At 49.2% G+C, this 15,294-nt stretch overlaps 2 protein-coding genes across 3 annotated transcripts in view; one reads left to right on the top strand and one right to left on the bottom strand.

The window, feature by feature from the left end:
* LOC135404424 (class I histocompatibility antigen, F10 alpha chain-like) overlaps window positions 1–15,294 on the top strand; it is a 538,949-nt gene that overhangs the window by 84,598 nt on the left and 439,057 nt on the right. The gene's annotated exons all lie outside the window — the stretch shown is intronic.
* On the bottom strand, window positions 341–13,868 carry LOC135405991 (ubiquitin carboxyl-terminal hydrolase 42-like). The gene is made up of 12 exons (XM_064640503.1): window positions 13,756–13,868; window positions 12,972–13,172; window positions 12,478–12,585; window positions 12,300–12,402; window positions 12,106–12,173; window positions 11,875–11,945; window positions 11,247–11,329; window positions 10,839–10,950; window positions 10,365–10,505; window positions 10,056–10,156; window positions 9,169–9,296; window positions 341–741 (listed from the first exon to the last, which is right to left on the bottom strand). Exons 1-12 carry the CDS (start codon window positions 13,778–13,780, stop codon window positions 341–343), a joined length of 1,542 nt encoding a protein of 513 aa, XP_064496573.1. The 5' UTR covers window positions 13,781–13,868.

Raw genomic sequence — 15,294 nt, 5'->3', positions numbered from 1 at the left:
GGGGGGCACACACGCTCCGGGGGGGACACACGGCCCCCGGGGACCCCCCTCAGCTCCTCCCGCGGGCGGAGGCCGAGCCCCAGCCCAGGGAGACGAAGCCAAAGACGGAGCCCCGACCCCCGTCAGCATCTTGGGGGGGCGAGGGGGGCAGGACCCGGGAAACGGCGGCGGCTGCTGGGAAGGGACTGGGATGGACTGGGATGGACTGGGACAGACTGGGATGGACTGGGACAGACTGGGACTGACTGCTGCCAGCCCGGGCACATCGCTAGGACTGGGACTCCTAAAGCAGCGGCTCCGGGCACATCGCCAGGGCTGTTTCCCGTAAACCGCGGTCGGTTCAGCACAGGGAGCTGGGATTCTGGGCCAAGCCGGGCGGGCACTCGGGGAGGCGGTGGCGGAGCTCGGGCGCGGCCCCGGCGCGGCTGGAGGGGCCGGGAGGGGGGTCCGGCGGGTTCGTCCCGCCCTGTCCCCTCCGCAGGGCCCGCGCAGGGAGCGGCTGCCCGCGGGCTCCTCCTTCCCGCCCAGCCCCGGCGGGCTCGGAAGGAGCCGCTGCCGCAGCAGCGCTGCCTCGTCCCGGCTCCTCTCGCTCCGACCCCTTTGGCTGCCCCGGGCCCGCCACTGCTCCCGCCCGGGGGGGACCGGCCTTGCAGCCGCATCGGCTGCTGCCACATGGCCCTGCTGGGGCAGGGCTGGCACGGGAGGGGCTTGGAGTCCCTGCCAAGCCGAGCCGGGCTGGGACTGAAAGACAGACCCGGGCTGGGATGGACCGGGCTGGGAATACACTGGGATGGGGATGTGGGATGGACCGGGCTGGGAATATACTGGGATGGGGCTGTGGGATGGACCGGGCTGGGAATATACTGGGATGGGGCTGTGGGATGGACCGGGCTGGGAATATACTGGGATGGGAATGTGGGATGGACCGGGCTGGGAATATACTGGGATGGGGGTGTGGGATGGACCGGGATGGGGGTGTTGAGCCACATCGGGGGTGTGGGGGCTGGGCTGGCCCAGGATGAAGCAAGTTTGCATTTGAGCTCAGTTCTCTCTTCTCAAGATTGCTGTGCCAGATCCAGAGGGAATTTGGGAGGGGGAAGGAGGAGGTGAGACTGAGAGGAGCAAGAAGAAGCAGCTTTCTCCTGCCCGTCCTGCTCCGTCTCCCCTGGGCCTCCCCCTCCAGCCCAGCCCAGCCTGGGGGTCCCACTTTGGGGTCCCCGTGACCCCCAGGTGTCTCCTTGCAGGGACCCCTCAGGTCAGGGCTGAATTCCTCTTTGATTTGCAGACAAAAAGTGGAAATTCCTGGTGACTGGTTGGATTCCCTCTCCTTTGGTCACTACAGAAAAGCCCCTTTCAATCACTCCCACGGCCGCTTGTGGACTCATTGCCCTTCCCTGGGCAGCAAAAAAAGGCCACAACTGTATTGGCCTGCAGTAGTTTTGAACTGCTCTTTGGGACACAAAAGTACTTTATTTCCCCAAACTCGGTGTCTTTGGGAGTATTTTCCATGGGAAGTTCCTCTGTTGTTCCCCACTAGGTCTCTTTTCTCCTCCTCTTCCTCCCCCACCTGTTTTTCTCTCCAAAATGCCCAAAACTGCAGCCTGGGGCAGGAGGAATTTGGGGGTTGGGGACAGTAAAAAGCTCTGCATCAACCAAACCTTATTGAAAAATCAAGTGTTTGGGTGGCAAAAATGATCCTTTCAGTTCTTCCTTTGCAGACACAGGCAGAGGGTTCTTACCTGGAGAATATTTACCTATGGAGGAAATGCCAGGTGCATTTCCTGGTAATAACTGCAATTTGTCGATGTCAGGGTTTAGAGAGAGTTTTAATAAGTGTGGAAACTCTTTGCAGCTGCCAGTGCCCCCCCAGCAGCATCCACATTCTGTGCCAGTGGATGCTTGTCCTGTTTCTTTGGGTTCTTTCCTTCCAAATATTCCACAAATGGCTCTGGTGGGGTCAGTTTTGCTTTGGTGAACCTGTGAATTTTGACCTTTGCCTTGGGGAATAGTGCATGGCCAGGGAAAGGCTGAGCAGGGAAAGAATTCAGGAAAAACCATGAACCAGGTGGGAAAATGTTCCTGATGTGGGAGGTTGGAGCAGCGACAAGAGGAGGGAGCAAAGGCTGGGACAGGAAACAGTGAACAAAAACCAGCCCTGGGGAAAGGAAGAGGGTTAAAAAAAGGCTGTGACTGCCTGGGGGGAGTTTGGGGGATTCTCAGCTGTGCAAGTCCTTGAGACAACACCTTCCCAGGGCACACAGAGCCGGCAGGAGCCAAGGCTGAGTTGGGAAAACAAAGCCAGTCCCGGTTCTCTGAAACAAAAAACATTCCTTGTGGGATGGGTTGGTGCACACCAAACAGATAACAACCCCGCTCAGCTGTTAAACAATCAAGTAGACTCACTGACACCGTTAGCTAAGATAACAACAGAGGGAGAGGGACAAAAATGGGAAGGTCTGTTAGAATGGTTACACGTAAAAAGAGACCACTCAGGAAACAGAGATCTGTTCAAAGAAGCAATCAGTAGAGGGTGGCCAGTTACCAGGGAGCTGTGCAACACAGTGATCTCTGCCTGTAGTCTGTGTCACACCAGGCTGAAAGATCATGATCCACTGAAAGATCCACCCCTGCACCTGAGGGATAACAAGGGACTGTGGGATACCTGGCAGGTAGACTACATGGGTCCTTTCCGAATTTCTTATGGAAAACAATACATCCTGGTTGGGGTAGAGATAATATCAGGACTAACCCTGGCTGAAGCTGTGCGACGAGCCAGGGAGAGAATACTGTGAAAACTCTAAAACTGTGGTTCAGTCATCTACCCAAACCAAAGTCTATCCAATCAGACAATGGGAGCCATTTCACTGCCGGGGTGGTACAAGAATGGGCCCGAGAAGAGGGAATTCAATGGACCTTCCACACTCCATATTATCCACAAGCAAATGGTATTGTGGAAGGTACCAATGGGCTCCTAAAGCGAGCCATAAAACCTCATAACCCTGAGTGGGCCTCCAGAGTTTCTGATGCAGAAACCAAAATCAAGAGCCAATGGGCAATAAATGGTTGCCCTCGAATTACAGCATTCTGCCCTGAACCTCCCACTATTCTACTGAGGGAAAACAAAAGTAAAGATCCTGTAAAACCACTCCATTATCCAGGCCAGCCTGTATCAGTAAATCTACCCTCTGTGGGACAGGTGCCACTCACTCTGAAAACCCCGGTTAACCCTCACACATGGGGAGCCACAGATGCTCACGGGAAGGACCATCCAATAAACACTCGATGGATTCTTCCTTCTTTTTAACAATCAGTCCACAATGGGCCAGATTTGTTCCTTTTGCAGAAACCTACCAGCAGGAGAGATCACACCACATGAGACCGATAAAGCCTTCTACCGCTGCTGCCATTAGTTCTCATTATCCTATGAGAACATGAAGTGACAACAGAACTGAAGAGTTATACTGGTTTGGGGGTTTTTTTTGCCACATTGGTTGTTTGCATGTGTTTTATCTTAAAAATGTTATGAACCTAATAATTTTGCAATATGTAAAAACCTACCACAAACATTGTGTTTGTGTTCCCCTACTCCCAAAATTACTTGTATTAAGGATTGTTAATTTGTTTGTGTAGTTTTCCTGAGATGTATTGTTAGTTTAATTATTGCCAAGTATTTTGTCTTTTTAAATATCTAACCTCAACCAAATATAACCTGGGAGTTAGTACAAGTATTCATGCATATTTGAAATCATACAAATATGTATTATATACATTAGCCTTCTGCCTTGAGAGGCATTGAATTTCATATTTGGTTAAATTTAACAAATAGAACTAAATTTAGGCCCAAAGAGAACATAAGAAAGCCTTTTACCAGCTCCCAAGTAACTCAATGTTTTTGATGTATAATTTCAAGTATGTATATATGTTTGTAACCTTATTAATGTTAAGAAATTTGATTGTAGCCTATTACTCACCCTGATTACTCACAGGGTGGAGAGAGAGTAGCTAATACAAATTAGCTTACTATTTTATTATAAAGTTGTTTTTTGAGAGAGGAGAATTGCAGTGCATTGGGGCGACCTCTTCCTTTCCTTTACTCTTCTGTCTTCCTGTCCACTATCCGAGAAGCACCATCCACAAAGAAGATTCAGAGAGAACAAAAATCATTGACTGCATAAATCACGGGGTGGTGTCAGAGACTGGAACAGTTAATGATTTATGCATTCTAAGAGACTTCTACAGGCTTTTGACTTTCTGGTGGGCAACTGGGCCCATCCCCCCCTCCTCCAGGGCAGAAGATGTCAAGACCCAAAAAGGCGGGAAGAGCTGAGTTTGCCACGCCCTCCTCGTGGACTCTGCGCCAAAAAAGGGGGACGCCAACCTATGGGGACGGCTCCCCACCCTGGGGGAGGTGCTAAGTATATGAATTTTGACTGGTGACTTTGGGGGTTTGGCGGGGTTTTTGCTTTTCCTTCTCCCCCCACCACCTGCGGATCAAGACATCGCTGGATCCAGTGGGCGGTGATTATCTCATCTTCTTTTTTTTCTTGCTCTCCCTTACTCTCACCCTGTCTTTCTCTCCCCTATGCATTTTTCTCCTCCCTAGAAAGGTTACAACACCCAAAAATGTTAACTTACCTACTGATTCAAAATTGTTAAAATAAATCTTATCCATATATGTTTTCATACACCAATTATTTAGTGTCGTTTCGCTGTAATCCACCCCAAAGGAATTTTTGATGGAACCTGAGTTACCCCCCTCTCCCCTTTTCCTGGGGCGGGTCGTAACACTGGCCAATGGGGCTGATGATGCCTGAGACCAAATCTTCCTTCCTGGGGCATTTCAAAAGAGCCAGCCATACTGAAATCAGGAGCTTTTCTACATGTGCTTGATGAGCTCAGCTGCCTCAACATCTGTAAGTTTTCTTTTTTCAGACCCCATTGACGATGTGCATGGTGACCTCCTGGGATCCCATGGCAAAATGAACCTTCTTTGCCCCTGCGACTGTAGCATCTTCCCCTTGCACTCCCTTCCTGGAGCAGTAGGTGCTGGCACAGCAGCCCTTCATCTCCAAGGAGTCCCCAGGGTTGTGAGGGGGGATGAAGCTAGGTGGACAGCAGATCGCAGTCAGAGGCCATGGAACAGGTTGGACATGAGCTTGGGGAGACCAAGTGAAGTTCATCCCATATTAAAAGCCTCTATGGCCCATGAGGAGGCAGCGAATCTCCCTCTGGAGAGCCTAGGTCAGGAATATACCCGCATCCATCATCGTAACGTCTCTGCATCTTGTTTGCAGACAAACCTCCTGTTAAAACTGCCAGAGCTTCCGAGCTGACTGCAGGCAGCAGTTGTAGAGCCCACGGCACCAGCTCCTAGGTCAGCAAGGAGTGTCTTTCAGATGCTGTCTCTCTCCCTTGTAGATCTCTTTGTGCTGCCCCAGTCTTTCTGATCTGCCTCATCCTTGACTTCTCCACCCTGCTCCCTGCCATTGCTTGAGAAGGAGTTATCTGCAATGCCTTTGGGCACCGGGAGCCCAGAGACTGAAGCTTTCCAGCAAGAGCCCCAGGCCTGTACAGCAGCTGTAAATTTCCCTTGTAAGAGCACTCTCATCTTTCAGCCCAGTGTTTATTTAGCCCCATTGTCTCTGTTGTACAATGTGGCTGCTTCAGAGAGCCCCTGTGGTCCTTCCACCTCTCTCTGCCTGGCCTGGCTGTCCTCAGGGCATCTTGCCAAGCTCTCATGTGGTGCTGCTGACCCCTGGGCTGGTGTCATATATCTTTTCTAGAAGATGATTTTTTTCAGCAAACGCCCTGTGGAGGACAGCAAAGCTGCAGAGATGAGCCCACATGTCAGGAGAGAGCCTGGCTGTCCCAAGAGCTGGTGCTGATGGGGGCCAAAACTGCCCCTGGTCTCACGCCATCCCAGTCAGCAGTGGGATATCAGGATTGAACTGTGAAGTTTGTTAACTCCTCGGCAGCATCCCTGTGGGGTGGGGAAGACAGGGCAGGGGAGCGGCTGGATGGTGAGAGAAGGGCTTCCAGGTGTTCTGGATGAGATGTAGCAAAGCCATGGGGGCCCTGTGCTGCTGCAGCCCAGCCTTCCTGGGTGCACTTCAGGAAAAGTGTTCTAAGAAAAACCTTCCCTCAAAGCAATGGCCTTGGGTTTTCTGGCTGCTTTTCCCAGAGGAAGCAGCATGTCAGCAAAGGAATCAAAGCTCAGGGGATTTCCAGTGAGAAGGACACTGGGAGGAGTTGGGTATGTATTCTTCCATCCCATAAAATGAGAACAAATGGGCCGGAGTGAGAGGTGAGGGATTTCCAAAGTCTGCTCATCTCTGATGTCTCCCCTCCCTGGCATGGAGGGATCCAGTGCCTCCGGTGCAGACCCGAAAGCTGTGCTGCACATCCTGAAGGTGATTGTCCTGCTTCTGGTCAGGGCAGTGTTAATTTGGGCAGTATCCAGGAGGGGGCACAGCCAGGACATAGAGGTTATTCCTCATTTTGTCAAGGATGGGGGAAGGGGTCTCTTCCAGGTTGTGTGCGTGGTGGCAAAGTTGGGCACCAACTGGTGAGCAATCACGTGTGAGTCATTTGCCTCCCTTGTACACTCTGTTATTAGGATTGTTTCTGTTACTGTTCTGTTGCTGCACTGTTTTCTTATTTCATTGCCGTTTCCAGTAAGTTGTTCTTATCTCAGCCTGCGATCTTTACCTTTTGTGCCTCCAATTCTCCCATCCAGCCTGCCTCAGGATGGAGGGGGAGTGGGAAGGAAAGGAGGAGTGGGAAGTGAGCGAGTGGCGCACGATTTGCATGGTTTCAGTGAGAACACTAAATTATGGAACACCCGTCTTAAACACATCATCGTGGCTGGGCTTCTCGAACGAAGATTTCAGAAGGCTCTATCCACATTTGTTACAAGCACGCTGGTGGCTTAGGAGGCCAATGCGAGATAGACATATCCGATTGCAAAAGGCACAGCAGAAAGACTCCCTAGGTGGTATATTCTGCAAGACATGATTCTTTCTCCCTTGTCTTTTCTCCTCGAGAGGGATTCTGCGTGCGTTCTCAAAGGAAACAGCAGCGTTAGAGATGGTGTGTCTCCAGGCCTCCCGATTTGAGGCCAGAGTAGACCAGTTCTGTTGATTGATATGGCCGAGGCTGAGATGTTTGTAGCTATAATTGTCTACAACGTGGAATAAATAATTCTGATTACAGTATTTTAGTATTTATTTTATTATTTTAATAATATTTCTTATAACATTACTATCTATTGCTGAATATATATAACATGTAATAATGTATTATAAAGTATTACTTCTCTCTATATTTCTATATGATATTTCTATATATATTTCTATATTTCTATATATACTTCTCTCTATATATATTCTCTATTTCCATATATATGTCTATATTTCTAATAATATTTCTATATTATTATAACTCTCATCTTCTTAGCTAAATCATTCACTCATGTCTGAGAAGGCGTGTCGAAAACAAGGATGCCTTGGCTAATAAACGCAGTGCTAGTCTTCCGTTCTGCTTGAGCCAGGGCCATAATCCAACGCCATCATTGCCAGAGTGCCCTGAATGCTTGTCTGACGTGAATCTCTGGGGCGTGGAAACCCTCCTCTTCTTCTCTGAAGGGCGGTAGTCTGTGTGCTGCACAATCTCTACTTAATATTTGTTTTCTTAGCATTAATATAATTGCTTCAACACTGCTTCCAAATACTGCACTATGTTTCTAGCTATAATTATCTACAACGTGGAATAAATAACTCTGCTTAAAGTATTTTAGTATTTACTATTTTATTATTTTAATAATATTTATTATACTATTACTATCTATTGCTGAAGATATATAACATGTAATAATGTATTATAAAATATTACTTCTATATTATATTTCTATATATATTTCTATATTTCTATATATATTTCTCTATATATATTCTATATTTCTATATATATTTCTATATTTCTATATTGTATTTCTGTATATATTTCTATATTTCTATATATATTTCTCTCTATATATTCTATTTTTCTATATATATTTCTATATATTTATTCTATATTCCTATATATATTTCTATATTTCTAATGATATTTCTATATTATTGTAACTATCATCTTCTTAGCTAAATCATTCACTCAGGTCTGAGAAGGCGTGTCGAAAACAAGGATGCCTTGGCTAATAAACGCAGTGCTAGTCTTCCGTTCTGCTTGAGCCAGGGCCATAATCCAACGCCATCATTGCCAGAGTGCCCTGAATGCTTGTCTGACGTGAATCTCTGGGGCGTGGAAACCCTCCTCTTCTTCTCTGAAGGGCGGTAGTCTGTGTGCTGCCCAAACTGGCTGTGGCAATCACAGCCCCGCCATGTTGATCTTCTCTGCTCTCTCTGCCTCTGTCGGGTTTGCTCCCGAGCAGCCCGGAGCATGAGAGCCTGCTTGGAGCTGGCTTTGGAGGGCCCTGGAACTGCAGTATTCACTAAGACTTGGTCACAACGTGGAGGACTTGTTCTCTCCCTCTTTCTCTTCCGCAGTGAGCGGTCACAGTCTGTGTACTGCACAAACCGGCTGCCAAGGTTGTAAGTTCCCCGCACAGATCTGCTTGGCTCCCTCTGCCTCAGCAAGGTTTGCTCCTGAGCAGCCCTGGGAGCGGGAGCCCACCGGCAGATCCTCTTGGAAGGCCTTGCAGCTGTGCTATCCCTAGGACCACGGTCACGACTTGGAGGACCAGTTCTTCTCTCTGAAGCGTCCTCATAGTCTGTGGTGTCCCCAGACCAGCTGCGGAGATCCCTGCCCCACAGAGGGAATCTGCTCCGGGACCGCTCCCTGCCAGTGTCCTTCATGCCCTGCCAAGAGAGCTGTGGAGAGTTCCTGCCCTTTTCTCCTGAAAGGATCAGAGCAGTGGGGAACCCCTACAAGTTCTGGGACAGGACAGTTTGGGGCCTCCAAAAGACTCTTTTGGAGGGCTACTAAGACCAAAAGGCCAGAGGCGCACAAAAGGGATGGATCCAGGTGGGATGCTTTGAGAGGGAGCAGCTTTGTGGCTGTGAAGAAAGGTGCGGTGTGTGAGGGACAAAAGAGAAATGCTGAGATCCCAGAAAGAAATCCACTCTTCCTCTGATGCCCTGACCCATGACCCCAAAGTTACCTTAGTCCTACCAGTCAGAGCCTGTGGTCCAACAGAGCCCGCCTGCTTGCTGCTGGCCACACACTGACTGAGGAAGGAAGGGGCATGTGATGGTGCCAGTGAGGAAGAAGGCCTTTCTCCAATTCTCAGATCAGAGCATCTGGAGAAAAACAAAAGAGTGATCTCAGTTTAGAGCTGTTGTTGCAACCTCCTCTGGGGTTCAGTCATTTTCTCAGAGAGGCTTCTATGACAGAGAGGAGACTTAACCAAGGACACTAATGGGAAACTCAGCTAGGGTCTTCCCACCAAGTTTGCCTCTGTCCCAACAAAAACCTCATCTCTAGACCTCCCACAGCCTCCATTTCCTAAATTCACAGACTTGTTTGGGTTGCAAGGGACCTTTAACTTTATCTTGTTCCACCCCGCTGTGGTGGGCAGGAACACCCTCCACTATTCCAAGGTTTCTCCAAGCCCTGTCCAACCTGGCCTTGAACACTTCCAGGGATGGGGCCCCCACAGATGCTGTGGCAACCTGTGCCAGTGTCTCAGCACCCTTACAGCAAAGAATTCCTTCCCAATATCTAATGTAAACCTGCCCTCTGTCAACTGAAAACTGATAGCCTTCATCCTGTCACTACATTCCCTGACAAATGGTGCCTCCCCATCTTTCCTGGACGTCCTCTTTAAGTCCTCTTATCTACAAGAGTCAACATCAGAGACCAGGCAAGTAGCAGATTCCATCCGGGCCGCAGCCTGAAGCCCAGTAAAGGACAGACACGGAGTAGTTCAGATTTGACAGCACTGAATGATGCAGGTAGTAATTTCATTTGATGAGAAAAACACTCCGGAAGGTGAGAAGCACAACTGCAAATGAGGAAAAGGAAATGTATTCTGAACATATTTGAATCCTGGTTATTACCTGGCATAGAACAGCAGGTAGGCTTGCTGCCTGAGAACTGTGTCAATGGAACACAGCTGCACAGATTCATCGTCCATCCGGTACCACAATCCATTGCTGGCCTGTAAAAAAAAGGCAAGGATCTCTCCATGGTTTCTCTCCAAAAACACAGGTAGGAAACTGCCAAACCGAGAGCATGTCAAAACAAATGCAGTCCAGCCACTAAGGAGGCCTTCTGCCCCAAAACTTTGGCTGTCAGTAACACTGACGGGAAAGTTTATCTTCCCCAGCACACATTTTTCCCCATTGGGAAGGAAGTTGCTCTTTTACCTTTGTGTAGCAGAAATAGTGTCCTCCATGACAGCTGACACCACTGTGCACCAGGACAGCATATAAGGAGTAGAGGAGTGCTTCTCCATCTGCCTGAGACATGTATGGGCGAAGATCCAAGTACTCCGGATACCCTACAACCTATGGAGAGACCAAGAGGGCTCAGAAATGACCCTGGTCTGTGACATGAAATAGCCTACCAAGGGCAGGGGCCAGTCCAGGGGTATCAATACATCTCTGGGGCTCATGAGCACTTGGTTTTCCATAAAGCAACATAACATCGTTTGGGTGGCAGGAAACCCTTCTCAGTCAAAGCAGCCCTATCAGAGCACAGTGCTTGCCTGTCTTCCCACAGGAACTTTCCACTCCCCAGAAGGGACCCCAAAAAACCCAACACAAGCAGCTTGTGACAAGCATACTGCTTTAGGAAATCTGCTTCTTGAAGAGAAAGCTGCACACCAATAGTGTACACACCTTGCTGATCTTGCCACCAGTGAAGCAGTCAAACCTCTTCAGACACACAGTGAGAACCTTGGGTGCACAGTGGACAGTGAACCTCTTAGTGGCGGCAACATTCTTCTCACACCTTGAAACCAAGCACAGAGCACAGCGCTGAAATGCACCCTATCTTCCACCAAGGCAGTCAGACAACCTTTCTTGTCTCGTGCACCCTTATGCTATTTTAAGGCAATTCGGTGCCATATTTAAAACAAACAAACAAACAAAGAAAAAACCCCAACCCCCCTCCCCAAAAAACCAGACAAACAAAACTGTGTCTCATCAGTGTGCAGTAAACTTCCACGAGAAGATGACTTCTGCTCAATGACTTGTAGCCCCCTCACACAGAGTCTCGTGTTAATATGTTGTTAGTAATCATCTTACTTGCTACATTTAAAGCAGTTTTCCCCATCCAGGTGCTCCGGTGTTACAAAGTCCTCCAGAGCTGCAGTGAGGGATGAGGCTGCCTGGAGAATTGAGAAATCGGTGCACTGAGCTACAGCAAATGCCCTGGCCCAAACATTTTCCAGGAGCTGACAAGAAAACCCCTGTAGCTGATGCTGAGGAGACCCACCACGAATCTGCAAGCTGTATCCAGAAGGAGCCAGAAAGAGTGTGGTGCTGAACATTTCCCCTGTCCCAGAGGTTCTCGGGGCAATCAAGAGCTCCCTCTCTCTATCACCTGCCACTGAGCTACTGATGTTATGTAGGGTCATCAGTAGTGAAAACAATCCAACCCATCAGCCTGGAAGCCAGACAGGTGTTGAAGGAGGGCAAAGGAAAGAAGGAGGAGGCTATGTCAAGGGTGCAGAGTGCATAATGGGTGCTTGTCCAGCTTCAAGCCAGCACCTACAGAGAGACCAGTGCCATGGGCTCTGCAGGAGGACAACATCCGTTCCCCTTCCCATCCACCACCAAGACCTCTTGTGTTCACAGTATATGCTTTCAGGACAAATGTGTTGACTCTGAAAAGCCTTGCCATGTCTTGAAGCACAACTGCAAAACCTCTTACTTTGATATCCAAGGGGACATCCAGGAAGGCCTCATAGGAATCAGAAATGGCTTTGCAGCTGAAGCAGATGACTGGAAGGAAAAATCAAAATGCCGAGCAATGGTGAGCTGAACGATGGTACTGCTTTGTGCTCATTGTACCTGTCCTGCTAGTCCCAGGGCCAGCTGCTGGGCACAGGCAGACAGAAGGGCACAGGCAGTGCCAAGGAGAGCAGTAGTTGTAGAAACATACCTCTGGATCTCAGAAAGCCTCCAAATATTTGATGGACAATGGTAGTAGATTGAGATGATATGTCCAAGCTGGAAACAAGTCGTAAGACAGAGCATTACTTCCTCCAAGCCCCGGCTGTAGGTTTTCCTTGATGAGGCCACATCAAGGAGTCCAAAGGGCTCAGAACTTTGTAAAGGTAACTTGCTTGTGCTTACTCGTTGCTTGCACTCAGACAAGCTCTCTGCATGGCATTGACAGTACAGCATAAGAAGTCATGGGCATCTTCCTCCCTGCCAAGCTGAAAATGTTCTCCTATGACTAAGAAACAGGAAGTTAGTAGTTGTCTCCTACAGGAAGGGAAGAAAACCTGTCAAAGAACCTGAAATCACATACATCTGAAACCCCTGAGAACAGCCCAAGGCAGGATGGCACTGACTGAACGCAGGACCTTGTTAACATGCGCTTCCATGATGCACATCATGCAGAAGCCTTGTTGGCGACCTGAGGAGGGAGGGAGAGAAGGTCCTCTGGTTAGCAAAATATCCCTAGTGGTGGAATACTCCTCTTCTTCCACTCCCACTCCAGTGCAATATGCCACTCCTCCCAGTGTTTCAACAAGCACGGGACGTTTTAGTGCATAGAAAATGTTCTTCAGAGGAATGCTAAACTGAGGTTTTAACTTGCAGGAATAGAGACCCAGAGCTAGAAAGATGTGCCTTCATGAAGGATAAGACAGCTGGATAGGACAGGTGGCTCCTGAGTGTACAAAGAACACAAGTTCTGGGGCTGACAAAGGGCTGCTTTTCTCTTAAATCAAATTTCAGGTTCTGGGAATCCTTGGGATTTGATTAACAGATTCACAGGGAGATGTCCCTAAGAGTACTCACAGGCCTGGCTGTGCTCCCGGGAGAGCAGATAGTTGGCCAGCGGCGGGGTGTATGTCAGGCATTGCAGGACAGCATTAAGGAAGCACGTGTTGCCCACATTGAGGAGTCCTGCTCCAGCACTCTGTCTTTGCTGCCAGACCATGCAAATCTTCTCGGGGGGAAAGAGGATCCTTTGTGGCGGAGTCATTCCCTCGGCAATGACTGCAGGGAAATTCCATTTGAAAAGAGATGAAATGAGCCACAAAGGCATATTTAAACAGTGAGGTCTCTACAGGAGCACTCAGGATCATCTGCTTCAACTGCCAACCCAACAACATCAGGGGAAGCTTAAACAGTGCCATTTAAATTTACTGTTTTGGAAAAATCCATTCCCCTGTTTACGTTGCTGAGAGTCCAACAAACCCACAATCTGGTTTCTGGGCCGCAGGCTACCTTCCTTTCTCAGTAGAGTTCTAGACTGGGTTATCAGTGAAGCCATCCCTTTTCCTGATTGTAACTTGTTGAAAACAAGGAAATACTGAGCACGGAAGGTAACCCAAAGGATGGCAGACCTCTCTACGAGCAATGGCAGCTTTCAAAGTCTTATACCTAGTGTCAGAGGAGCGACAAAAGGTGTTTTCCTGGGTCTAATTGTAAACACAGGGGTCAGTTTGACTGCTCTCAGGAAACATCCCAGAGATCACTCTAGGTTGTGAGCACATCATTCTGGGATTTGACCCCCAACCATGTCAGTTGTCTGTGGCAGTTCACAAAGTCCAAAGCTGCTGGTGAAGCTATTACTCACAGGAGTCGTTCCCTGCTGTGGCCATTGCCTCTCTCAGGAAGAGAGTGCAATGCTTTAGATGACCAAGGATGTCTTTCTCTCCAGAAAGAGAACAGCACCAATCCCGTCACCTAGTTGCAAAGAAATTACTGTAGCTCACCGAAAGTATCAAAACTCTAAATAAACGCAGAACGGCATCCACCACCAAGTCTTTCAGTGGTGCTCGTAACTGCTGCTGAGCTGCAGCTCACGCCCTTATGATCAGGCGCGGGGCACCAACTCATAGCGGGTTCAAAGGCCCTTTTGAAATGCTCCAATGGACGTTACCTTCTCTGAAGAGGCCCTGCTGCTCTCCTGACACTGCTTCAGCAACAGAGCCCTCTGGCTTTCCCACCTCCTAGGAGTGACCGTCTTTCAGCCACTACTTTAACTGCTGCCTTTGCTGCTCTCCTTTTTCTGCCTCCCTCCCTCCCACAGCAATCAAGGTGGGCTGAGCCCATCCCCTCAGACTACAGTCACCTCCCTGCTTACCTATCCTAGGCTATGGAAAAAAAACCAAGAATCAGCAAACTGGAATTCTAGCCTAGGTCATACCTGGCCAGCCTATAAAAGTTGTAACAGCTCAGCCTACAGCTAGGAAGGTATAAATCAGCCTATACTTTTATCCCATATACCCTGCTCTATGATCTGTGCCAAAAGTCAAAGCATTACCTTTGAAAGAGGAGGAAAGTTGAGGAGAAATGGTCAGTAAACAATAAACCATCCAAAAAAGGCAGGCACACAAGTAGCAAGGGAAGGAGCTGAGTTATCCCGAAGGCCAACTCTGTCCAACTGATTTTCGTTGGCGCGCTCCTCAGGATACCGGATGGGTGCCACATCTCTGCCCCTTTGTGACATGGGGTCACATGGAACCCCATGGAACCCCATGGAACCACATGGTTCTTGGGCACAGGAACCCACATGGCACGTCCGCCAGGTGGAAGCCACTGGACCTCCCCCCGTGCTGGTGGCAAAGGGCTCGTCATCCTCTGACAGAGCTCCCACACCTTCCCTGAGCCACACGGCCTGAGGAGTAAAAGCCTGCTCAGGGCTGTAACTGAGCCAGGTCACAGCTTTTCTGGCCCCCAAGACGCTGAGGGTTTCACTGCCACTTCTATCAGGGAGACTCTTAGCAAAGCACCTGGACTCTTATGGGTTCATTTCCAATTAATTTCATCTGCCCCCAGGGTACAACCATGGGCTGACCCTGAACTGGGACTGCCAAAGGAACCCTTCAGAGGCTGCGCTGGGAGGACCTTGGCTGGCTGCTGGCCCCCGCCCAGCTGCTGTCTTGTCCTCAAGCTCTGAAAACGTTCCTGGATGGCTTTTTAGCAGCTTCACATTTACTCCTGCCGCTAGGGTTGGTCAGGTTTTGATCAGCCGCAGCTTTAGCCAGACCCCCACTCTGGATGGTGAGGGCACGCGCGTGTTAGGCGGAGCTATCCCCTGCACGTCCGGGGCCGAAATAAACAAATACCGGCTTAATAGCACCTGTGGCTGTTGAGTTTTACTACTGTTGCC

This window comes from Pseudopipra pipra, chromosome W, assembly GCF_036250125.1.
Source record: "Pseudopipra pipra isolate bDixPip1 chromosome W, bDixPip1.hap1, whole genome shotgun sequence".
NCBI lineage: Eukaryota > Metazoa > Chordata > Aves > Passeriformes > Pipridae > Pseudopipra > Pseudopipra pipra.
The sequence above is the reverse complement of the archived record's forward strand: the minus strand, read 5'-3'. Positions and strand labels throughout refer to the sequence as shown.

Coding starts and splice junctions, on each gene's coding strand:
- LOC135405991 (XM_064640503.1), bottom strand. CDS start 13,780: ATGGCCACAGCAGGGAACGACTCCT. Junction 12,403..12,477: donor TGTTCTCAGGGGTTTCAGAT/GTATGTGATTTC, acceptor CCTGTTTCTTAG/TCATAGGAGAACATTTTCAG. Junction 12,174..12,299: donor TGTCTGAGTGCAAGCAACGA/GTAAGCACAAGC, acceptor ACTTGTTTCCAG/CTTGGACATATCATCTCAAT.